This window comes from Kogia breviceps, chromosome 7 (assembly GCF_026419965.1).
Source record: "Kogia breviceps isolate mKogBre1 chromosome 7, mKogBre1 haplotype 1, whole genome shotgun sequence".
In the NCBI taxonomy this organism is placed as follows: domain Eukaryota; kingdom Metazoa; phylum Chordata; class Mammalia; order Artiodactyla; family Physeteridae; genus Kogia; species Kogia breviceps.
In genome coordinates this window covers 81,821,095-81,846,114 of record NC_081316.1, presented here as the reverse complement: position 1 = coordinate 81,846,114, position 25,020 = coordinate 81,821,095, and the positions used below count along the sequence as shown (strand labels likewise).

The following is a 25,020-nucleotide window of genomic DNA, read 5'->3' as shown; positions in this document are numbered from 1 at the left end:
CCTGGCCTTGTGACCCACCCTGCTCCCCACACTCTCATCCTTCCCTGGCTTCCAGGACGCTGCACTCTCCTGCTTGCTTTCCTTCCCACCTTTTTGGGTCTTCCCTGAGCTCTCTCCCTGGAACGTGCTCCCTCCCAGTCCAGTCCTGGTGCAAATGCCCACCTGAGTGCTTCCAGGTATCATCATAGGCCAGGTCTGTCCCTTTAGCGCCGCGGGCCTTCACGTGCAGGTGCCTCAGGACATCCCGTGGGTCTGTATCACTGCTCCCCACCAGGCTGGCCCTAATCCTGTGAGCCACATCCCAGCACCAAGCCCTAGCAGTTCTGTCCTCTGTCCCAGGAGTCTTTCCATCACCCCCACAAACCCCTGCTCCTCTGTCTCTTGTCTGGATGGCTGCAACAGCCTCCTGTGGATCCCTGCTCCCACAGCTCCCCCACCCTCCACAGTGGTCAGAAATGCGCTGGCCAGTCATACTTTTTCCCCTTCCTGAATGCTCTAGAGGCTCCTTGGGTATCCCTGGCATAGGGCCAATGGCTTCCAAGAGCCCATGTGGCTGCCTTCTGCTGCCACCCCCAGCCCAGCCTTCACACCTCAGTCACTCTGTACTTGCAGCTTCTCCAGCTCCTCATATTTTCACTGCTATCCGGCCTTTGTACACGCTGTTCCCTCTCTGTGGAACACAGCTCCCCTTCCCACATTCTCCAGCCCTCAATATGCCTTACTTACCCCATCCATTTGCCAGGCTCCACTTCCTCTAGAACTGTGCTGTCCAATACAGGAGCCACTAGCCACATGTGGTTATCAAGCCCTTGAAATATGCTACTTCATATTAAGATGTGCTTTAAGTGTATTTTACATACCACATTTCAAAGCAAAAAAATGGTTCATAATTTTTATACTGATTTCACATTGAAATGAAAGTATTTTAGATATATACTGGTTTAAGTAAAATATATTGTCGATATCATTTAAAGTAAGTTCACTTGTTCCTTTTTACTTTTTAAAATGTGGCTATTAGAAAAATTTTAATTACATACGTGGCACACACTCTATTTCCGTTGGACTGCACTGCTTCTAGGGCCTGCAGTGAGAACCAGGTGACCTGAGAGGCCTCCTCCGGCCCCACTTCAGCTGCTGCCTGGTGTCCACCTGCCAAACAGCAGGCGCTGCTAGGGGAGGGATGGCCTGTCCCACACACGGAGCCCGACACAGAACTATTCACTGAATAGGCAGACCTGAGAAAAGGCACAGGGAAAAAGAAGCTCTTCATGACACTACTTTCCCACATTTATTATTCAACAAATGGATGGGCATGGAGACACAAGGGTGGGACAACAGCAAAGTTTCAATAAATAAGAGAAACGGGGACAGCAGTGGGCCCATGCCTGCACAGCCCCACATAAATAACGAGGTTGCTGAGCCAGAGTGGAGACGCGGGCTGGGCAGTCGCCCGCACTGCCTAGGCCAGGGGATGGACACACCAACACCACAGGGACACAGAAACCACCGAGGCCAGAGGCCTCACCCCTTACCCTCCAAAACGCCTGAGGTCTTGTGGGTGGCTGGGCAGGCTGGGGCTCTGTACCACAGACCTGCCCAGGTCAAGTCTTTTTTTCAATTTCAATAAAAACAGCAGGGTCAGCGGCAGGCACGTGCATTATGCCCCTTCTGTAGGCAGAGCCATGGATGGGCAGCCCCATGGGAGCCTTGAAGGTGGTGGCCCTGAAGCAGCAAAAACGGGGCCAGATAAAACTACTAGTGGGAGGGGTGGCAAGGGGTCAAGCTCTCCCTCTACACGACCCAGCCCAGAGCCTGCAAGATGGTGGAAGGCCCTGGGCACGGAGACGCCACTCTCTCCCCGCTTCACAGTCAGAAGAATTGGGACCCAGTAATGGCCAGGGGCTTGCCCAGGATTAGAACCCAGGAACTCGGTTCCTAGCTCATGGCTTTTTGTTGACCCCTCCCTTTGTAGGACCTGTCAGAAAGGAGGGGGAGGTCCCCTCTACAGAGGCAAGGGGTGGCTCATCACTAAGGCGTGGGGCCAGGTAGAGGGCTCCTCCCCACCACTGAGGCCTAGCCACCTGGTGGTGCAGAGGACCCTGTGGGCTCCTAGGATCCAGCCAGGGCAGGGCACGGCGTCAGGGACATCCTGCAGGGAAGGAAATGGGCGGCAGGGATGGGAGGGGCTCTCAACCTGCTCCTGTACATAGCACCCGCCGGCCGGCTGGCCTGCCTCCTCATTGGGGTGGATGCTCCCACCTCCAGGCCTTGGCCTTGGCTGTTCTGTCTGCTGGGCCATTCTGGATCCTCACTGGCTCAGCTGCAGCTCTACCTCCTCCAGGAAGCCTTCGGAATCTCCCAGGGCAGGGCTGCAGTGTCCTCAGACGAGACAGCCCCTCAGATGACCAGGTTGCTCTCACTCAGCCGGACAACATAGCGGTCCTCCTGGGGGACGGGGGTGAGAGGTCAGAGCTCTCAGGGGGCTTCTGGACTCCAAGAAAGTAGCCCTCTGTATCTCCACCCCTGCCCCATCTGCAGTCGGGGTTGGCACAGGTACCAACAGACACCTCTCCCCTCTGGTCCTCACCTCAGCCTTGTTCTCTGCTGGGGGCTTCAGCCATTTAGTGTGGCTTCCACCACTTCCCAGCAGTGCCCGTTGCTCACTGGAGAGGCCATGTCGTGGGGAGTCAGGGAGATCACCCCCTGAGGGCCCGGCCTCTGTGATGGTCTTCACCTCCGAGGCCACTGAACTAGTCCGCTGCTCAGGAATTCGGGCCACACGGAACCTGTGAGGAGAGGTAGTGCGATCATCCTCCATTGGGGGGACCCCAGGTGTGGAGGGCGCAGCACCCGCCAGGGTCACACAGCAAGTTCATGGGTCAGAGCCTGAGCCCTCCTCACGTCTTCCCACCCACTGACAAGCTCCCAACACCTCCCGACACTAGGCTGCAGGTGGACAGGCTCTTAGCCTGAGGCGGTGCAGGTGTGATGGGGGTCTATGACCCTGCCCTGGGGGCCCGAGGACTCCATGTGAGAGAGTGTAGCTGGGAAGACCTGGCTTTTCCCTGGCCGCCCCCACTGCAAAGAGGCCCACTGAGGCCAGGAAGGGTGAGGCCACCACTGAACCCACTGTTCATGGATCAGGCTAGGGCCCTGCCTCCCCCAGAGCTGTCATGTCGTGGCACCCTGCTGTGTCTATGCCCTCCTCACCTGCCCACAGACAAGATGGTGATCTCGCCCTGGCGTCCTGCCTTGGCCCCGACCTTGGGCGCCCTGGCCGGGTTGGGCAGGAGTCTGGGAGTAGGAGTGGTGGCAGCTGCAGCCTCGGGGGACAGCAGCACCTCGGGCCACTTCTGGCTACAACGGGAGCAGCAGGGGCCAGAGAGTGAGGCCAGGCCCTGCACAGTGTGGAGGTGGTGGTGATGCGGGCAGACGTGCGGTATGTTGGGTGGGCCGGGCGGCAGCCTGTGGAAGACACAGGTGGGAGCAGTCACTGGGGCAGGGCAGGCCCAGGAGACCCCAGGAGGTAGTGAAGGGGAAGCGGGGTGACAGGAGGGACAACCTACCCAAGTGGTGAGTCCCCAGGAGGCAGGCTGATTACCTGTGGTTTGGGGCCCTCCTTGCCCACCTGTCCACTCACCTGGGCAGAGGCCTGTGGCTGGTCTGCGCCAGCTGTTTGCTGTGATACTCCTTCAGCAGCTCTTCCAGGGCCGCTGCATTCTCTGTGGGCAGCTGTAGTCAGAACCCGGCTCTGGGCCGTGAGGGACACTTCCCCCAACATCCTGCCCCAGCACAAATCCCCCTACCTACCCGCCACCCCCTCCCTGGCCCAGGCTGTGTGCCTTTTCCTCCACCTCTCACCAGGCAAGAGCAGGCAGAGAGGCGGCAGCACCAAGCCACAGTGGTCAGAGAGGGGGCACGCTGGCCTGAGGTATCCCGGCGGGAGGGGCAGAGCAGAGCTCTGGGAGGGATGGGGTCAGACCTCCCCCCTCACCTTTCTTCTCTGTGATCAGGCGCACCAGGACCCCAATGGTGTCCTCATTGGCGTCCTCAGTCTGGTAGGCAGGGTTGACCCCTGGGGAAGAGCAGAGAACCATGATCCTAGGGAAGGAGGCAGGGGTACACTCTGGGCTCACAGGCTACACCAGGACATGGCAGCAGAGGGCGCCCCTGGCCTGGCTGTATGCGTACCTAAGGGCCTCAGCTCTGATTCTGAGCCCATTATCACCATCACTACTTACTCAGCATCACTGCTCCCTGCACCCAGCAGCACCAGGGGCTTAGCAGTTTCAGGGCCATCTGAACTCCACCGTCCCTGCAGAGTGTGTGGGATGAGGAAAGCAGCCTCTCCCAGGGCCTGCCCTCTCCTCTCTTTAGCCTCAGGGAGCTGTGGGCTGCCTCGCTGCCCAGAACCTCCGACAGCCCCGGCAAACTCTGCCATCCCAGGCCTATCACCTCCCTACACACCTCCCTGTCGGTACAACTAACTGAGGACCCAAACCTTAAGGGCATAAGAATGAGCCGTGCAATCATTCCTGGGCCAGCAGCAAACAGAACTCCTAGGACTCGCACCCAGGCAGCAACCAACAGTTAAAGGAGTCCTAGGCCAGGAAAACAAGTGCAGTTCCAGGCAAAATGGCCTGAGTTGCCACTTTCCTGCCTGCCTAAAGCGCCTGTCCCCCTCCTGCCCCCTGCAGACTGCAGTGTCAGAGGTTGAAAAGGGCGCTGGCGTGGCAGGCGCCATTCTATCTTGACTTGGCCCCCAAGTTCTGTGAGCAGTGTATGTGCATGTGGGATCCCGGCCCTACTGGCCCTCGGGGGACAGTGCTGGGGGGGTAAGGGGAAGAAGAAAAGGGACCCAGGGCCCTGGGGTAGGGGCAGGAGGAACATGTCTCTCCCTCGGGGGTCCAGGGCTCGTAACTCAAACCACAGCCTGGAGCTGAAATCTGAGCCTCTCATGGTCCCCATCCAGGACAGCTGCCCTGCCAGCCCTTCAGGCCAGAGGTCGGAGGTCACCCTGAGTACCCAGAAAGCAGTCCAACCCTTCAACCACACACACAACTGCAACCCCTGAGGAGTCCAGGCCCTTACAGCTGGGTAGGGCCTCACACACGGAGGGAATCCCACTGAAGCCACTTGACCTCCACTCTGCCTCTGCTCTGCCCCAGTTGCCACCTCGGGCCGCCTCACCCTTCCTTCCACTTTGCCAGTCCGCAGTGTATCCTCTGCGGCCCACGTGCGGCACCTCTGGGAAACTCTCCTGATTAGCCCTCTGCAGGCCTCTCCCCTCAGACCCTCCAGACCAAGTAGGTTCTCAGCCTGCGCCCTCTGGCCTCCCCACCCAGCCCCAGGCTGGGCCTCACCGCTGCCTCCGCCTCCAGGGCCAGGCCCGACCTCCTTGTGGGCCGTGCAGTGGTAGCCCTTCCGCTTGAGCAGGTTACACACCAGGATGCCTAGCAGCCCCATGAGGCAGAAGATGGGCACAATGGCAATAACCGCGTACTGGGCAGCCGTCTCCTCAGGGCTGCCCGCCCGCGTGCCGTTCCCAGGCTGCCGCGTCTCCCCCGCGCCGCTCGCCCCTGCTGCTACCTCCACGCCACGTCGGGCCCGTCGCCCCCGCTCTGAGCACCACGGAGGATGGAGGCATGGAAGAAAGACAGAGGCAGAGAGAAACACACTCAGAGAGGCCCAGGGCCCGGGTTACTGTGGGCAGGGGTCGGGGCGGTGGTTGGTACCGGCTTATCCGGAGTACCCACTCTCCACCATGGTGGGGAAGGAAAGGGCAACTCACATCCTCCTTTTTGGCCATCTGACCAGTCAGCCAGCCTGAGCAAGGCCTCCTCAGCCCTCAGGACAGCCAGACCCTGAGGCCCCCTGTCCACCCCTCATGATGGGTCAGAGGGGTGAACAAAAGGCAACGGTACACATGCCTGGGCACAGCGACACCGGATCCTGCCTCTCCACAGCCTGACCCATGAGTTAGTTGCCTCAGAAGGTGACCAACTCAACAGGTGAGAGGAGGTGCATGTGTGTAAGCATATGTGCTCACTCACACTCAGCTATGTGGGTTGTTTCGAGGGGATAGGACAGGAGACCGGTTGGGATGTGAGCGACCAGCTGTGGCAGCCACCTGCTGGACAGTCTCTGCCACTCAAAGACGGGGTGAGAAGACACAGCCGGTGGACCTGCTGGACACCCTGTGGCTGCACACCCTCCCCCGGGCTAGGGGAGTGAGAACCCCACTGCCCCAGACGGACGCTGCGGGGCCCTTGGGCTCAAGCTCGCCAGACCCCTCCCCACACATACCCCGCCAGTCCTAGCCACCACCTGCCACTCACCGTAACAGCTGCGAGTACCCAGGGGTGTCCAGGAGCACGGCTGACAGGGAACACGGGGGACCTCTGACGGGGCAAACCACCTGCAGGGAGGGAAGATGTTACTGAAGCCCAAAAGCTATCCTTAAGAGAGGCTGGACCTTCCTACTGGGCACCCTCACTGGTCCTGACCCACCCCATTTCACAGGTGGGAAGACTGTGGCCCACTCAAGAGGTGAGTGAGGCTGGGGGACCCCAGGATCTCAAGTCCTGGTCACCTGGTCATGAACACCCACACCCCACCCCATGGCTCACCCAGGCTGGCAGTTTCCACACAGTGTGTCTCGAGTTGCCGTGCCCACCTGGGCCTCCAGCCTCCCTCGAGGGCTGCAGCGGGAGTGTGGCTGGCAAGGGCTAGAGCCCCACGAAGCTGAGAAGGTGCCTGGGGGGCAGGACCTGCATAATGTGCCCTGCCCTGGTTCCTGCAGGAGGGAAAGAGTGAGAACAAAGCCAGGAGCCAGGCCTGAGGTCCCTGCCCCTGGCCCTCAACAGTCTTCCCAGGAGAGGTGGATGGGCTGGGCGAGCTCACCAGGTTGGGCTCCTCGCCGGGTGGGCACGGCCAAGGGGTTGTTGATGCTGCAGTGGCCAGAGGCCAGGGCAACAACTGGAAGAAAAGAGGGCAGGACACACTGAAGGAGCAGAAAGCACTGGGACATGGCATCTCTGGGGCCACCTACCCCCCACCCACTTTCAGTCACCCCAGACACAAAGACCACCAGTATACAGGGCCACCCCCAGGCTTTGGGGACACTCTCTAACCTCAATCCCTTGTGCTACAAGTAAAATCTGCCTGTCCCAGACCTGCTGCATTGCCATTGCCTAGGCAAGGGGAGAACCACATCTGCTTCTGGAAAGTGCTAAAATGCCTCAGACAGGGCCAGATCAGGATCTTGAGCCCCTGGGTCTGTGAGTCACGCCCTTCTAGATAACCAGGATGATGAGGAGGAAATTCTTCCAAATTCCTCTCAGGTTCCGCCCCCTTACCTGCTGCCTTGGTCCACACACACCACAGCTGAAAATGTCATTAACCAGCCTCAGTTCATCATCCCTGGGGCTGAGGCTGCAGATGGTGCCTTGGGGCCGAGGCTGAGTCTCTGGGACCACATCCTCCTCCGTGACCTTCCCACAACACAAGGCCAGCTGTTCACACCCTGGGACCCACACAGGGCATGACAGGCCCCAAAGGAAGTATCTTCTTCATTCGTGTCCTCCCCCCTATTCCTCTTGGAGCTCCCTCTCTTCCCATTCCAGGTGTGAACTATCTGCCCTGAATCCTGCCCACAGGGGAGATCCCCCAGTCCTCCAGTTGGGCCCCCGTTTGGGGCAGGCACAGTGCAGAGCCAGCTACCCTGAAAGGGGAATGTCACACGGGAGGAGCTGGAGACCCTCCTCAGGCCCTAGACCCGGCTCCAGCAAGTGCCAAACACTGAGAGGCCAACGGCACCAGGAGCACGTGGGGCAGGAGGCGCTTCCTAGGGTCAGACTGCCTTGATTCTTCCAAAGAAGAGCCATGTAACCAACCCCAGCACCCACCGCAGCACGAGGTTCCTGAGCGCAGGGCTCAGGACTCACCTTCCCCACGGTCCCATTCCCAACTCACCACAAGGAGGCAGGATAGGGGCCAGAGCGGTGGGCTCAGCTTCATCCTCAAGCCCCAGGGGGTCGCCAGCCTCAGGCAGATGGAGCGGAGGCTCAGACGGAGATGGGACAGGCAGGCGGGCAGGCAGGTGCCGTCCTCCCAGTGCTCCTTCCAGGACGGGGCTGGACGGGAACATCGAGAGGTGTCCCCGGGAGGGCAGAATGCTGGGGCGGCTTGGCCTACACTCACCGGCCCCGCCCTCTAGTCCATTGCAGGCCTTAGCAGAGGTGGGGGCACCCTATCTGGGGCCAGCCTCCCAGGGCAGCTTCCCAGAGGAGGAAGGGCTTCCTGCCTCTTCCATAACAGCCAGCTGCCCTAGGCCAGGGCAGGGGAGCAGGGGAGGAAGGAAGACTACAGCCTCAGCCCTCGGGGTGGGAGGAACGAGAGCGCTGACGGCGACCCCACGCCTGGCCTCCCCCCTTGCATCCCCAGCTCTCAGGCTCCTGCCTCTCAGAACTCCTTGGGGCCCACAAGCATGCCCGCCTCTCCTGCTACTCTGCCTTCACTCTTGCTGTTTCTGCTACAAGGAAGGCCTTTTCCGTCACACTTCAAAGCCCAACACAAAGGCCTCTTGTTGTGGAAGCCTCTCTAGACTTCCATTTCTCCAAAGCTCCCCCACCCCCAACCCCATCACAGTGCTGGTCCTCCCACGGGTCCCATGGTCCCGCCGGGCAGACTTCTCCAGAGATCTGGGATGTGTCTGACTGCAACTCTTGAGTCGCGGACAGACCTGTAGGGGTGGGAGTGGCAGCCAGCATTCAAACCTTCTGTCTTCTCTTGGGCACCTGCTGTGTGCTGGGCACTGCCCTCAGCACGGGAAAAGGTATGAACAAGACAGGCGTCATCCCTGTCCTCAGGGAGCTCACACCCCAGGGGAGACCAACGACCAACAGATAAACAGTGAGCGTCCCGTGCCAGTTGGAGGGAAGTGCCAAGAAACCAAATAAGGCATGTGAGGGCACAGAGGGAGATGGGCACAGGCCTGAGGCTGAGCTCCCAGGCTCAAGGGTGTGGCCTCCTCTGTAGAAAAGTCTCCAGCCCGTAGACAGGTTGGAAGAGCAGGAAGAAAAATCTGGATTGCACAAAAGGGACAGTGGCAGAACAAGGGTGTTCAATGACCTCTTTCCAGGAGGCCTGTCTCCAGGCTCAGGAGGGTGAGGGAGGGGTGTATATGGAGGGCCTCAGGCACAGGCCACAGGCAGCCTCTGACCCCCAAGGGGCAGCCTCGAGCAGCCAAGCACAGCATGTTGAGGGGGCCCTGCCTGGAACTTCGGGGCTGTCTGATGCCCAGCCTGGCAGGAGAAGCACTGCCTGCAGTAAACCCCAGGTCACGGAAGAGCCGAGAGCCCCTTGGCCTACAGGCGGCCCGGACTTCCCACCAGGAAAAGGAGCCAGAGGAAACTGATCCGGCTGCGCTGTGGGCCTGGCCTGGCACAGACCTTGGCGGGCCAGGGGTTTGAATTACCCCCAGAGGAGGGGCTGGGGCAGTGGTCACACTATCCTCGGGACTCTCCAGGTCACTGGCAGTGGCTCTTGGCCCAAGGCCAGCTCAGGGGAAAACCTGGGACAGAAGGTCCAGCCAGAGAGTAGAGTGAAGGCTGCACCCTGGCAGTCAGCACCCAACAGGTGGCATCCTCTGACCCATCCTCTGACCCATCCTCCACCTTGGTCCCTCCTCCAACATGGTCACAAGTGTCCCCCCCTGCCCAGGCCCAGTTCCTACTCAAGCCCATCTCTCCATGGCCTCCTCCTTGGTTCTTCATGGGAGCTTGACCACGAGCCCCAAGACCTCAGGCTGGCCCTGTCCAGCCCCCAGACCCAGCACACGTCCATATCCCCAGGGTGGGCCAGAGAGCTGGGGCAGGGGTGGAAAGTAAGAGACCCAACAGCCACTGAGGAGAGACTCCCTGCTAGTCCCACCCCTGGCCGTGACTGGCATCTGCTGGGTGACCTGAGCCCACAGGGAGGGCTGTGCAGCTGCTCACCTCGACAGACGGGGAGCTATGATCTCAAGACTTCGAGGAGGAAAGTGGGGTCCAAAGGCCCAGACTCAAAGACAGTGAGGGCCCACTCAGGCACATTCACAGACGCTAGCTGCTTAGCGCCCTGACACCTTCTAATTATGTGCCTTCTAATTACCCCAAACCAGCACTTACTCCAGTCTGGCTGCCCGAGTCTCTGCTTACAGCAGCTCCCCCGGCCCCACAATCAGCCTGAGCCCCAGAGGACCTGCCCGGTCAGGCCGCTGGCCTCCACCCAGAACCCCCTGCACGCACGTGGACCCCTGCTGCTCTGACTCCCCTCTGCGCCTTCTCCCCACCCAGCCTCCAGCACCTATGCTCTGAGCCCTGGAACCCTGACTGAAAAGCAAGCTCAGATCAAGCCCCTTGGCCAGGGGAGGGGAGTCTGAGAAGGCTCCATCCCCACCCCTCTGCCTTCCAGAAGGCAGGGCAATCAGTGACCTTCCAAAGCCCTGCACCTTGGGGCACCTCCTGAGGGCTTCCTGGGGGAGGGCTGTCAAAGATTGGCAGACCCTCAGCCGCAGTGGTGGTGGTCTTCTCTGACCTCGGGGCTCCTGGCAGAGAACCACCCTTCAAGGCCCCAGGGGCAGAGAAGGAATTTAGCTTAGAGGCCACTCCTCCCTGAAATCTCAGCCTGGGGCCTGTTCTCACTGTCACCAACTCCCTGGGGGACCTGAACCCCTGCTTCACCTTGCTGGGTCTCAGTTTCCTCACCTGCAAGATGGGGAGGTTTATGTCCCAGAGCAAGGCTGTCATGAGGTTTAAATGAGGTAACGAGCCTGATGTAGGTCATGTGATTTCCTCCCCGTCACCCCTTCTTTCCCTCTGTACCTCCCACCAAGGCTTATAACTGTTTGTTTGCTTACTTGTTTATTGCTTGCCCCCGCCCCCCTCCACCACACAGCAGCGGGGGCAGGGATGTCTGTCTCACTCACCACAAAACCCTGCCCCGGTGTCTGGAGCAGAAGGCCTCCGAGAAAACAGGTTCACAGGGGTGTGGGGCAGGGGGAGGGGCTCCTCACCCTCAGCCCATCCCCACCCTCCAAAAAAAATGCCCAAACCATTAGAACCAGAAATTCCCTGGAAGAAAGCCAACTAGCAAAGCTGCAACCAGGGCCCCAAGCGGGAGGTGCCAGAGCCCCAGGGAGGCAGAGCCCCGGAGGCCTCAGAGAAAGAGGAAGCTATGTCACCACCAGGGCCTCCTCAGGCCTCAGCAGCTTCCCCTTTCCCAGAAATGAAGATCATAGGGTCACCCGGCCCCAGCCTGGGGCCCCATCTCCGCGGCATTCCCTCTCCAGCCTCACCCGCCTCCGAGGTGGCTGCCTCCGAGGTGGCCTCCTCCAAGGGTCTCCCACGGCTCCATGCTCACCCCACCCCTCGCCTGCCCCCTGGCCTCCTCCCTGGCCTCCACTTCAGCCCCCCGCAGCTTAGGCGTCTCAACACCCAGATCTGACCCCTGTCCCTCCCCACAACTCCAGCCACTCTGAGCTTCTTTCTGTCCCCCAAACTTGCCTCTCTCACCTGGCACTGGTACCTGCTGTTTCCTCTGCCCAGAAACCCCTCCCATCACCCGACTGACAGCTACCCTTCCTCCAGAGCTTAGCTCGAAGTCACTTCCTCCTGGAAGCCCCCAACCACCACCTCACTTGTGCAGTCCTCGCCCTGGGTGTGACCAGGCTACGCACCCACCCCTTCCCCACTGACATGCTGCCCCCGTGCCGGGTGCCCAGCACGTGAATAGGTATGTGCTGAACCAGGGGGATCAGAAAAGGCACTCAGGAGAGGGTCCACCTTCTCCCAAAGTCGAGGGGGCCAGGGAGCAGGCTGACGATTAAGAAGCCTAGAGGCTGGGCTCGGGGTGGGGTATTGAACCCGGATCTGAAGCCCTTGCCTGACTTGGGGAGAACCAGCCTTCCTTGCTCTGTTCTTCACTGGCTCTGTGGCTGTGGACCCCACCCCCATTCCCCATCCCTCAGAGGGCTGTTGTGAGGCCGAGAGAACGCACATTAAATGCTTAGCACAAAGCCCGACACAGAGCAGGCCCTCAGTAAGCATTCACCGTGCCTCAGGTTCCCCACATGTAAATCGTGGAAGGGGGTTATGGCACACACTCGATGGGAGGTATGAGGTACAAGAGATTCTATTTATGTACAATGCTTGGTGCAGAGCCTGGTACACAGGAGGTGCCCGATGAGACACACTGACAATCTGGGGGGTGGGAGGGTGTAGGAAGGGAGAGGAAAGGTTGGTGGGCAGAGCCCAGGTCACACCAAGCTTAGGCTGCAAGCTGAGAAGCCTGCATTTCCCCCAGGGCCTTGAAGGGTTAGCGGGGGAGGGAGAGGTACAGAAGTCTCAGAGGGCTTGCTGGGCTGCCTGCCAAGTGAGGCAGGGCTGGGGAGACAGAGGTGGGAAGCAGGTACCCACCTGGAGCAGGGGGTGTGGGGAAGGTATTTCTGTTTCCCAGCCAGTGGCTTGATGGCCTGGGGACCTCCCTGCAGCCTCCAAGGGCTAGGGTTGCCTGGAAACACAGCTGGACACAGGCCTTTCTCGGCAGTGGCTGCGCCCTAGGCAGGAAGACAAAGGCCGCCCATCAATAGAGAAATCCAGGTTAGCAAGGAAGCCAGTGGTTCCTTGGCAACTGGGGCTGAAGTAGGGCAGTGCCCACAGTGGGCGGTAGTGAGGACAGCTAGGCATTGCCTCCTTTTCATCCTCCACCCTCAAAGGGAAGGGAACAGACTCCCATCGCCTTGGGCCAGGCCCTCATCCTGGGTTGCCTCCACTCCTCACAGGAGAGGTGAGCATCCCTGCTTCACCCTTGGGTAACTGAGGTTGTGGCTATGGGTCACCCAGCCAGGGGGAGGTAAAGCAGGGGTGGAGCCCAGGCCTACCTGACAGCTTCCCACCTCACTCTGGCCCCTCCCACCAAAGAGCCTGGCCCAGGGCCTGGCGCAAAACAGATGTTCTGAGCGTTTGCCAACCTGACGGCAGAGACTAGGAAGCTGGCGGCACACAGGAGGCGGCTCACCTGAAAGACTACTACAAAGTGTGCGGGCAGGCGCCAGGGAAGGAGGTACTGTCGCCACGGGGGTCTCTGGGGCCTCTGAGGTTTCCTGCATCCATACTCATTTGCATAGTGCCCTAGTCTACCACAGGCCCAGTAGGAAAAGGCACTGGTACCTGTGAGAAGCAGGAAGCCCAGGAAAGGAGGAGGAAGAGGAAGATCCCAGGGTAGAGCCCAGCTCCCTAGGACTAATGTGGGGCTGGGAGCCCAGAGATGTGCAGAGGCTGCCTCAGGGCCACTCAGTGAGAAGGGCTCCCCCATTCCCACCCCTAGCCCAGCCTCAGGCAGCCAAGATCTCCCAGGTCACAACCCTGGGGTGAGGACTCCAGGCACACCAGACAGCAGCTGCTCCCTGGCCCCTCACCAGGCCTGGGCTTAGAAGGCTCAGGGGTGTGAGGTGGGCAGAATTGGCCCTTGAGGCTAAGAAAAGGGCTGAGGCAGCCAGACAGGGCCCACCAGCCCCTCCCAGTCTGGGTACAGATGCAATCCCTGCCCCCTCCCTGGCCTAAGCCTGGGGCTGGGGGGTGTGGCAAGGGCCCAAACTAGACAGTCCTCTCTGAGGCAGAGTTGGGGCTCCCCAACACCCCTCACTAAGAACCTACTACATGCCCATTCCCTTACCAGGCCTCAAAGACAGGGTTCCAGGCTTCACAAATGAGGAAACTGAGACTCAGAGTAGTACCCTGTAACCACTTAGTCTGAAAGGAGACAAGGTTTCCCATGCGGAGTGGGGACAGGCAGCTGACAGCCCCTGCTCTTGCCACCCCAGACCTGGCATTCCCACTGCTCCCACACGCCCTGCTCCAGCCCAGCACCCAAGCATTCAGAATCAGAGCCTTCCTGCCGGGAGGCCGCGCCAGTTCCCAGGACAGATGGCAAAGCGCTAGGAGGGCTGGAGGACACCCCACTGCCCACCAGCTCTCTCCACTGCTACCTTCTCCTCCGAGAAGCCACCTTTGCCTCCTGCCCCAGCCGTGCATCTGTACCGATCACTACTGTGCCAGGGTACCCAGAGTTGCTCAGTCCCAACCAGGCTGACTTGGGGAGGCTTGGAGAGAGACTGAGGGGAGATCACAGGCCCAGCCTGCCCCATTCTCCGACTCCTCCTCCAGACTCAAGGTGCTGGGGGAAAGAGATTCCCCTGCCCCCAGCAATCCCAGGTCAGGCCCTAACCAACAGAGCCTGAGGGGGAGGCTGGACCCAGAGCAGTCACACCTGGGTTCAAGCTAGGTCATCACTTAGGAGCTCTGTGACCTTGGGCAAGTTACTTACCCACCCTGAGTTTCAGGGTCCTCCCCTGCAAACAGGGGTTCTGGTCCCTGTCTCCAGGAATGCTGAGGGGATAAATGGAGCCCACTGTAGGTAATACTGGTCAGGGCCCAGTCTGACCAGGCCTCTCCTGAGCACCAGTCCTCAACAGCCCACAAGGGCCAGAGGAGGAGCCAAGCTCAGAACCAAGCAGCATCCAACGAAGGTCACCCAGTGGCTTGCGAGCAGGCAAGAGCACTTGAAGAACCCAACATCGGTCTCAACAGCACGGGTGGATGAGTCTTGGACTCACCAGGTGGACCCTGGGTGCCCATTTCCCAGCCCTTACACAGGCCTGTGTCCACCTGCTCCCACGCCAACTGAAGCCACAGTCAGGAAGGCGAGGGGTGCTGAGCAGTCAGGACCCAGCCCTACATCCCTGAACTTGTTTCCGCCTCTGTGATTTGGGACAACTGTGCCTGTCCAGCTGACCTCCTGGCATGGCTGGAGGATCCATGGTTCATCAGGGAACAGTGACTCTTCTTACAATCAGGCCTCAGGCCAGGTGCAACCTCCTGCAGGAAGCCTTCCCAGCCTCCCTGTCAGAGTGGACCCGTCCCTCTCCTGGCCCCTTCAGCCATCATTGTTCGAGGTCCCCGCCTTCAAGGAGGGAGGCAGCAAGTGCATGCAGGAGGTGGGGCACGGCTCCATCCCTGCACTCACTGCTCCTTCTTACCCTGAGGGTGTCCAGGTCCAAGTTAGGTCCCTTCTTCTGGAAGCTCTCCTTCCTTCTCTCTCCACCCACACACTCAGATCCTGCCTCTAATTGGCTGCAGAGGCCCCTCCATCCCTCTCCTGTGTCAAGTAGCCAGGGCACACACTCATAGCCACATGGGCAGTTTATTTATAGAGCACTCATCTTTCCCAGGGTGGTCTGGGAAGAAGCTCTGACCTTCCAGGCAAACATACCTGGGTTAGGATCCCAGTGACACTGGAGTCTTGCAAGTCCCTTCCCGTCTCTGGGCCCTCTTCTCAATGCCTGTACCTGGATGGGGCTGCTGACGACCTGGGCATGACGCTGAGGATGAGAGCCTCACGGTCCTACCCAGGGCTGAACACACAGCAGGGATGCAGCATCGGCACCTCCGTCTTCCCTGCCACCCCAACTGGGTGTTAAGGTCTGCCAGAGGTCATGTCCCAATCCTGAGTTGGGGTGGGGTTGGGGGGGGCCTGCTGGCTGATCTCAGGCAAAATGCCTCCCCCTCTGGTCCAGCCCTCCTGCCTAACCTGGCAGAAGGGCTGGCCCTATAACAGAGGGAGTGGGCCTGAGCAGCTCTACCACCACTTCCTCCTCCCTCTGCAGGTAGCCAGCCTGGTCCTTGTTTGAAAACTGACACCAGAGTTGTCAGACAACTCTCGCCTCCCACCTGACGCCTGGCAGAGATGGGGCTGGGCACGAGTTTGAGTGCCAGACTCCAGCACCAGTGACTGTGTGAGTCAGACTAGGACTGGACCCTTCTGCCCTCTGAGTCTGGGCTCCCCATTGAGTAGCTTTGGAAGGAAAGGGATGCCCTGCCAGTGCTGCTGCAAGGAGCCCTGCACCCAGGGCCTAACACACATTAGGGCCTCAAGGGGGAGCGTCCTCTGCTGGCCCAGAATGAGAGCCTTGCCTGAGGAGCCCAGGGCAAGCACCAAACTGGCCCCTACGCACAGGAGTGGGCTTGAGTTTTCGCCCCTAACCCCCAGCACACACTCGGGAGCACTGGAGACCCTGGGTACCAACCTCCCTGTGCATCCTAGCACACAGTAAGCCCTCAGCCTACGATGGCTGCCCTTCCTCAGGAAGAGGCCTGGCCAACACAGATATGGCAGCGGGAGAGGAGAGGCTGTTGGCCAGGCCGGCCCCACCCAGCTGGGCGTGTGGTGCCCATGAGGATCCCACCCCTGTGCCTATTCCCAGAGGTGAGGGGGGACATGTGGCACATGGACCACACAATGAAGAAGAACTAATGTTGGGCTGGGAGGGCTTCCTGGGGGAGGCGGTGGGGCTGGGGCTGTACCCTGAATGGTCAGGAGGGTTCTAGAAAGGGGAGACAGCAAATGCAAAGGCAGAGTACTGTCAAGGCATCTGGTAGGGAGGCATGAGGGTGAAAATGTAAAGTTCAAAAGGGTCCTGGAAGGAAAACCTCGATGCTAGGATGAGGAGTCTGGACTATATTTTGCAGGCAAACAGTACAAGTTACCTTAGGGAGGCCACTCTGGCGCCGTGTGTGAGGGAAATGGAAACCGAGGCAGAGAGGCCAATACAGGAGTCTGGGCAAGGACAGCAAGGCCCGAGCTGGAACATAAGAGGCGCCCTGATTTTGTAAAGGCATGTCTCGGGCCTGCTTCCAGTCCTGGGCCACATCCAGTCTGCTGGGGGACGTGTGGCAGGACAGAAGGTAGGTTCGCTGTCTGGAGGGTGAGAGCCAAATATCAGAGTTGTGCGGGGCCTTGGTAAGTCCCAGCACTTCTCAGAACCAGGTCTCTCCCTCTGTAAAATGAGGCTGACCCTATGAGCAGGGGAAGGGGGCTGAAAGCTTCCCCTCCTTGGCCAGAAATGGGCACCTGCCTCCAGCAAATGTCACACGAGTCCCAAATGGGGCCACAATGGAAACCCAGCCGGGCCCCACCACTATCCCTGTGGTCCAGGCAGCCCAAGTTCCCGAAAAGGTTTGGCTTGGGCAGGGCACAGGGTGGGGCTGGGACCAGAAGAGGAGGTTAACCCTTGGTTAACCCTTCCCCTCTCCCTCCCTTTCCAGGGCCCTGAGCTATTTCCACCTCTTTGCTGGGGATGGAAATAACTCAGGCTCAGCCCCAGGAGATCAAGACAGCTATTCTGATCAGCCCCAAGAAGCTCAACTCCAGTCATTCCAGAGAGGGCAGAGGGACACCCAGATCCCCAGCTCTAGCTCTCGGCAAAGCAGCAGCAGTGGGCAGAGCTAGCAGGGGCTTCAGGGAAGAATGGGGACACTGAGGCCCTGAGAGGGTAGGCACAAGCTCAAGGTCACTCCTAGCCTGTCCCTCAACCCCCGCAGTGTGTGGGTGGATTGGGGAAAGTGCCCCTAGAACAACTCTGAGCAGGGGCACAGGGCCTCTCAGGTATGGTGAAGGTCAAGTGGGACTCTCAATTCTCCTGCCACTCTTGGAGCCTGGGCTACGCTGCTGACTCCCAACATTCTTCAGAGCCACATGGACACTCCCAAAACCAGTTACAGGCTCTAGAAGGCAGGAGACAGGACTTCCTGGTGACCTCTGGCTAGGAGGTGAGAGCTAGGGGGAGGGAGGAGGAGGAGGAACAGAAGACCACGAAACCCAGCCACCCCTAATGTTCTAGACACACTCAGAACTCACACTCAGAACTCACCACACTCAGAACTCACAATGGCACACCCTGCCGGGGCCATGTCACCAGCCTGCGTTTGAGAGAAGGAAGCCCAGATAAGCCATGAGCAGATATTAGGAAGGGGAGTGGCCCTCTCCAAGCATCTTACAGGGCTTCAGGCGCAGGAGACCTGAATTCCAGTCCTGGCACTGTCCTGACTCTGTGTGACCTTGGGCAAGTCACTTCGCTTCTCTGAGGTTCTGTTTCCTTCTCTGAAAAACAGTCATCACATCTCAGAGCCACTGTGAGGATTCAACAAGAGCATACCATAAAGCATTCAGCATAGCACCTAGCACTGTCTCCCCAACTCTCTCCCCGACCCAGAATGCAATCAACGTTTTCAGAGAATGACAGCAGAGGAGAGAATGTGCAGATCCTTCAGCAGGTGTCTCCTCACCTCTCCTGGGCTAGGGGGCCTGATTTCCATTCCACTTTGCACGAACCCAACAGACCATCTTGTGTGGGTGGGGGCCTCAGGAGGGTCTAGCCCAGATGGTGAAGAGGCCCTGCTCCAGCTCTCCAAAGCAGAGACGACTCATGCCCCCCAGGAACATACCCCCTCTCCCCGCGAGAAGGGAACTGAAGAAAGCAGATGGGCACCAGAGAAGTCAATGTCTATGGGTCAGAATTTTCGGCTGAGGAGCTGTGCTTCCAACCCTGTCACCAGCACCTGGGTGCAGCCCCTGGGCCACTTTGTCCCCAGCAGACAGCCTGCCCCCACCCCCTACTGCAGTCTTTCTGTCTGAAAGGAGGTAGGGGAGAACAGAGACAGTCGACAGTTGACCCCAAAACAATAGAGGATCCCGAAGTGATGATTCACAGTCCATTCGCAGCCCAACACCTCAGTGTGCAAACAGGGAAATTGAGGCCCAGCAAGGGTGGGTGGGATCTGAGAGCAAGATTATGCCTGGGCCAATACAGGTTACCAGTGACAGAGTTTAGTCAGGCCTCTCGGACCTCGTGTGTGTGTGTGTGTGTGTGTGTGTGTGTGTGTGTGTGTGTCTGTGTGTGTGTGTGTGTGTGCTCGGACCTCGTGTGTGTGTGTGTGTGTGTGTGTGTGTGTGTGTGTGTGTGAGAGAGAGACAGAGAGAAAAAGAGAAAGATGGAGCCTGAGGCTACCTCAGGGGCCCTCAGCTGCTGCCAGACATATCACCCCACCAGATGCCCCTCAGCCTTGGCCCCTCTCCCTCTGCCAGGGCAAGTCACTCAGGGTCCACCCCCCTCACTAAACTGAGCTCTTGAGGGACGCCCTCTTGGGGACAGTCCTGGAGAGACCCTTGTCCTCTCCCTGGCCCCTCTCCTTCCAGCCCCCATCTGCTAGTAGGTGTTTGAGCCTCTTACTCATTTCTCTGAGGTGCAGACGCGGACACGGGCGGACACACACACACACACACACACACACACACACACACACACTGCACTACTTGACCCCACAGTACACTATGACCCCAGTGCTTCAAGGGCTGGTTCTCACAGTCACTTGGGGTTCCTCCCCCTCTATACCATGTTCACTCACGTTCATGAGGGCCCTGTCCCTGTCCTGGTCACACCCCAGGCCACACACACACTCAGTGACCCCAGTAACCCGGGGTCTCACTCACAGTGGGCTGGGGTCACGGTCACCCGTAGCGACCCGGGGTGTCTCCCTCACACAGTCTCACACACACACTCTGCCTGTCACAGACACAGTGAGCCCCTCGGTGTCTCCCCCTCGGCCCAACGTCACCGCCCAGTGTCCGGGCCACACGTTCGCCCTGACTGGGCCGCCTCACGCGCCGTGTCACCACAGTCACGGGCTGACACCGTCTAGAACACCCCCTCCGGCCGCCCCGCGCCGCAGCCACACTGAGGAGCCGCCGTCCCGCCCCGCACCCCGTCCTGGTCTCAGTCCAAGTATCCCAGGCCGGGGCGTCTCCGGGGCCCGCCGGCTCCTCAAATTGCAAGTTCCGCCGCCGCCTCCCCATCACGCACGGTCGGGCCTGGAGCCGCGGCCGGAGAACACACAGGTCCCCGGGCAGGGGGCTCAGAGACGGGCGGGGGTCCGTGCACGGAAGGCGCCGGGACAGGACGCGGGGGCAGGGAGGCGCGGGGCCCGGGCTGCGGCATCCGCCGCGCCGGCGAACTTCCTCAGAGACGCTGGGAGGCAGGGGGCGCCGCTCGGGCCCGCATCCCTCTGGCCCCGGCCTCTGGGATAGGACTCCGGGCTGGGGCTCCGCGCGTCCTCCTTACCTGGCCGCCCCGCGGCAGCTCCAGCAGCCCAGCTCCCAGGCCGACGCGGTGCCCGAACCGGGATCGGCGAGCGCACGGCCGGCCGCGCAGCCTGCGCGCCTTTTGAATGAATCGCCGCCCGCTCCGGGAAGGCGCGCAGCCCCGCCCCCGCGCGTCACGGCCGCCGGCCCCGCCTCCGACGTCAGAGCTCTGGTTCGCGACCCCCGCCCCCGCCCCCGCCCCTGGAGACCGCCATGGGGCTCGCGCTCTGCAGCCCGGCCGTGCTGCTCTGTGTCGCCATCTCTCGCAATCCCCGGGAACTGCAGGGGGCTGCACCGGACAAGGCCTCTCGGATCAGCCCCTTCTGGGCTCCAAACCAATAAAGAAAGGGTTGCAAGATGCAAGATAGACTGGAGACTTGGATGCTACTCTGAGACCTGTCACCATTGCCAGTGCAAACGGGGCCACCGCTGTCCCTCCCTGGGTCTCGTTTTCCTCCTGGAAATTGGCAGCCAGGGACAACGACCTCACTTTGCCTTGTTGAAGAGGCCCAGGTCCACCCCCAGAAACCCCACCTAGTTGTTGAGAAAGGTCTGGTGAAAGTGAATCTATAATGGAGGCCCACTTGGTGGTCTCCTGCCCGTTCTTCAGGGCCCAGCCCAAACCTCCTTCCTCCAGGAGGCCTTTCTTGTCTCCATTCCCCACCCCTCCCCTCTCTGCCAGAATAGTCAGTCCCTCCTTCCAGCAAGACAGATGATACACTGCTGTCCCTTCCCTACCACCAGCTGTCCCACCCTGCTGATTCCCAACACCAGCCATCAGGTTGCCCAGCAGGGGGTGACTAAGGACCCCAGGGCACTATTCATATTGTATTCCCAGCTCTGTGAATCGTGCCCCTTGGAGTTGTGCCATATTGGTGGGCCAGAACTGAAGGCAGCAGCTCAAGAGCCAGGGTTTCCCCCACTCAGTACCATTCAGGGGATCCCAGGTGGCCCTCCCAGGACAGCAGGGCTGGGAGGAGATGCAGACAGTAGGGAGGGCCTTGTGCTGGCGGGGCAGAGGCCTGGCTGGGATCAGGATAATCACAGCTCATGGCAGAGGTGGAGGAAGGTAAATAAGTTGTTAGGGATACATTGTGAGAGGAGGTGGAGAATTCTAAATAAACTGTCATAGCATCTGAGCCATGGGGTGAGGGGGTGGGAAAGGTAAGGTCTCCAGGGTCCAGGAGATCCCAGGAGGAGAACTGGACACCTGCAGAGGGAGGGGGAGAGGGGAGGAGTTTCCATTTCCTTGGGCCAGGCCCAGGTTGTGAGGGAAGGGCAAAGAGCTCCAGGTCACTGATGTTGGGATCATAGCACCAGCCAGGCCCCTTGTATGTCAATGGACACCCCCAGGGCTAGGTCAGGGGTGATCCCAGGGTCACATATCCCACACCCGAGCCCACAGAAGGAGTCCAGAGAAGATCCATGCTGGGGACCTGCTGAGGGGGCTGAAGCAGCCCAGGACGCCCTCTATCCCTGCAAATGTTTTCTTTGTAAGGGAACCTTCTATGCCCCAGTTCTAAGTACTGGAGTTCAAATGGTAGCATTTCACACACACCCAGTAGGCCAAATGGGGATATGCTTTTTGGTCAAGGAGCACTGGCTATTAATCAGACATCCTATAGAGGGTCCAGGCCTGTCTCTACTACCAGCTCTCAAATCCTTCCCTAACTCAGCTTCCCCATCTGAAAATTAGGCTGCCAAACTTGTTGCCTGGAGGTCATTCCAGTTCTCTGTGGGAGGAGGCGATCTGCCTGACGTGGCCGAGTGGGAAGGGTGAGCAGCCACCAGAGACAGAAGAAATGACCAGGGATGGAGGGGCCGAGGCAGTCCCTCCTGTCCTCTGAACCACAGCAAGCTGCAGCTGGGACCCTGCCCAAGAGTCTGGGAACATTTAGCCGCTACAGTGAGGAGACAGGGAAGGAGTTGTGGAGGCCGCGGGAGAGATTTAGATCGGCTTTTTCTGGAGGTTGGAGAACCACAGGCTCGAGAACAAAGGACTCTCAGAATCACAGGCTTTTAAAACTCCTGGCATCTCAGATGGATCCACGGAATCTTAGCATTACAAGCCCTGAGCTCAAGGACCTCAGAGACAATCTCGTTGAACCTCTCATAGTGCAGCCAGAGAAGTGAGCCCAGAGAAGGCCCACACCTCATCCTAGGTGGCACAGCACAATAAGCTGGGATGAGCTGTGGTGATCCAGAAGCAGGGACATGGACTCCATGTCCCACTGAGACTCTCCCCGAGGTGGGGTGGGGATCCTGAGCCACAGGATTAGAGGAAGAGGGATGTTTGCAGGGGATCTGAGCAGATGGCAGCCCCTGGGGTTATGGACCAGAAATGGTGGTGCCCTCTGCTGGCTACCCTTAAATTTCAACGTGGACGTCCAAAGCCAGAGGAAATGTCCCAGCTCAGATTTAAATTTCAAAACTCTGCACTTGGCTAACCCTCCAACTGGCCAAGTTCTACCTCAGAAGGTGGGCTGTCCTCCTGTGTTTGTGCCTTAGCTCCAGGGGGAGGGTGGGCTTGGTTTAAGGAAAAACTGGGGTTGGGAGGCCAGGGTGGGGCTCAGCTTGGGGCAGGAGCTGAGCTGGGGCTGCTAGGCCTGAGAGTTGGGTTCTGTCCGCATTTAGGTCCAGACCCTGGCTTGGGTTTGGAATCCCACTGGGGTTGGGCTTTGGTGTCACACAGTTAGGGGTCAAGTCCTATTTCTGCCATTGTCAGGTTGTATGGCCTTAAGCTAGTGACCTCACCTCTCTGAGCGCAAGCTTACCTGCCCAGGGTGTTGTGAGGATCTGCTGAGACTCCATTTGGGGGATACCAGCTTATTCTAGGTTGCTGGGCTCAGAATCCCCATCTGCTCCCTCTGGTCCCCCACCCTCAGTGTTTGCCCTGTCTCTCCACAGCCCAGCATCTGGGCTCTGCCCCCCTTTCTCCCTGAGGCCTGCACGTTGCCCCCTCCCCATTCAGCCCTGCATCCTGCCCCTGACCCAGCCCCTTCACTTGCCTTTGCCAGGTAGGGCTCCTCATTGGCCATAATGGGCCCAAAATAGCACTTCCCCTTGCCGCTTCCTGCAACCTGGCCTGTGGCTTAAGGTCTGTGAGGACAGAAGAGAGACTTGGTGTTTGGCAGGCATGCAAAAGATGTTGAGAGCTCTCAGAGGTCACCTGGGTAAACTTTCTTCCTTGTCTGACCACAGGAAATCTTCCTGCCTGGTTCTCCTGTACACCCACCCCAGCCTCAATGCTGCCTTGCTGTGTGATGTTAGGTAAGTCTCTATCCCTTTCTGTGCCTCATCTTCCTTGTGAGGTAGATGTCTACCTAAACCCTGCTGTTTGTCCCTAGCCCAAGGAAACACCTGAAGAAAACCCTTGGAGAGGAGATGGCTTTTGGTCCTGACTCTCTCTTCTGAAGTCAGGACATCCTTCCCAGGGCTGGTCTGAGGAACACGTGCCAGATACCTCAAGAGTGACTGGATATGTCTCTGACTGCTCAGACTCTGTGTCCTGTCCTCCAGCCACCCCATGTGGCTGCCCTTCCTCTCTTCCATGAGGCAAAGAGACCTGAGCAGACAGATCACATGTGAATCCAGGCTCTACTGCTTAGTAGGCAGGTGACCTTGAGGAAGGCTTTTAACCTCTCTGTACCTCAGTTTCCTCATCTGAAAAAGATGATAATAATGGTACCAACTTCCCAGGACCACTGAGGATTAAACCGGATGATCCATGCTCCTGGCTTGCAGCAAACAATAAATGGGAGCTGAGGCTATTGTTTCGTGACATTCAAGACCTAGAGGGGGATCCCAACTGAATTCTCTAGATTTAATTAAACAAATACTTAATGAGCACCTGCTGTGTGTCAGGCACTGCAGGTGACCTGGGGATGGAGCAATGAACAAAATGTCCCTCCCCCCTCCTTGAGCTCACATTCTGCCTTGCCTGCCTTTTCCTCTTTCCCCTCTGCTCCAGCTGGGCCTACACCTCCGACCGCTCCCTCCAGACTCCCCCACCCCTCCTTGCCTTGATTCAAGCTTCTCTTTCCCTCTCACATCAAACCCAGAGGGATCTTAGTTCCCCTTCAGGGACTGAACCCGGGTCCGCAGCTGTGAAAGACTCCTAACCACTGGACCGCTGGCAAAGTCCCTGGCCGTGCCCTTTAAAGCAGTGGTTCTCCACCTCACTAGCAAAACTAAACCATGGTGTCAGAAGCCAGGGTGGTAGTTACCGTAGAAGGGGAGACTGGGAGGGGGCATGCGGGGAGCTTTTGCATGGCGGAACGTTCTCTTTTTTGGCCGCACTGCGTGGCATGTGGGAATTTAGTTCCCCGACCAGGGATCAAACTACCCCTTCTGCAATGAAAGCACGGTCTTAACTGCTCGACGGCCAGGGAAGTCCCAGAAGGTTTTATTTCTTGATCTTGGTGTGTTTATGAAAACTTACCTAGCTGCCCACTAATGACTTGAGTACCTTTCTGTACAAATGTTATACTTCAACTAAGTTTTCCTGAAAAAATTACTGACACCTGGGTCTCACTCTCAGCATTCTGAGTTAATTGGTCTGGAATGTGGCCTGGGCCCCTCAGGTGATTAGAATGTACAGCCAAGATTGAGAAGGACTGCTTTAGAGGAGCTAGTTCTTCCAGGCTCTCCCCTGGGCTGGGGACCTAACAACTGTGCATCCCAGGACCTCCCTGCCCACAGCTGACCTGCTCAGGGCTGTGCACCTCTCCACAGGCTGCCCAATGCCCTGGGATGTGACCTCCTAAGAACAGTGGGCTGGGCAGGGCCCATTCCTACCAAGACGCTTGAGGAAAAATGATGAGGATTCAGCCTTGGGTAACCAGTGCTGAAAGTGAAGTCTGTCCAGAGGTGGAAGAAGGCCTAAGGCAGCAGAAGCTGGGAAGCAGAGAGAACAGCAGCTGGCTGGCGGCGAAGCAGGGACCAGGGACTCAAGGTGGAGAGGCCAGGGGTCTTGAGATGGAGCAGCAATAGGTGGGCCACTGT

At 59.1% G+C, this 25,020-nt stretch overlaps 1 protein-coding gene across 12 annotated transcripts; it reads right to left on the bottom strand.

The window, feature by feature from the left end:
- Positions 1-1,269: 1,269 nt before the first annotated feature.
- Positions 1,270-23,061, bottom strand: RELT (RELT TNF receptor). Of its 12 annotated transcripts, none has more exons than XR_010841434.1 (14): positions 19,997-20,073; positions 17,750-17,979; positions 16,587-16,681; positions 15,313-15,409; positions 7,975-8,135; positions 6,904-6,978; positions 6,630-6,796; positions 6,339-6,418; positions 5,364-5,621; positions 3,995-4,075; positions 3,641-3,732; positions 3,211-3,357; positions 2,588-2,786; positions 1,270-2,445 (listed from the first exon to the last, which is right to left on the bottom strand). XR_010841434.1 is itself a non-coding variant. In XM_067038860.1 (14 exons), exons 3-14 carry the CDS (start codon positions 16,716-16,718, stop codon positions 2,398-2,400), a joined length of 1,635 nt encoding a protein of 544 aa, XP_066894961.1. In that variant the 5' UTR covers positions 16,719-16,797; positions 17,750-17,979; positions 19,997-20,105; the 3' UTR covers positions 1,270-2,397. The 12 variants fall into 12 exon arrangements, 11 of the variants coding, with proteins under 11 accessions (XP_066894961.1, XP_066894960.1, XP_066894962.1 ...); XM_067038860.1 differs by having other exon boundaries at positions 3,211-3,465; positions 3,641-3,722; positions 16,587-16,797; positions 19,997-20,105; XM_067038859.1 differs by having other exon boundaries at positions 3,211-3,465; positions 3,641-3,722.
- Between the last annotated feature and the right edge of the window lie 1,959 nt (positions 23,062-25,020).

Excerpts from the sequence above, each read along its gene's own strand:
- RELT (XM_067038859.1), bottom strand. The coding sequence starts at position 17,789 with ATGGCCCCGGCAGGGTGTGCCATTGTGAGTTCTGAGTGTG. Across the intron at positions 8,136-15,312 it reads TCACTGGGATCCTAACCCAG|CCCCGTCCTGGAAGGAGCAC; the intron begins GTATGTTTGCCT and ends GTTCCCGTCCAG. Across the intron at positions 3,466-3,640 it reads AGCCACAGGCCTCTGCCCAG|GCTGCCGCCCGGCCCACCCA; the intron begins GTGAGTGGACAG and ends TGTCTTCCACAG.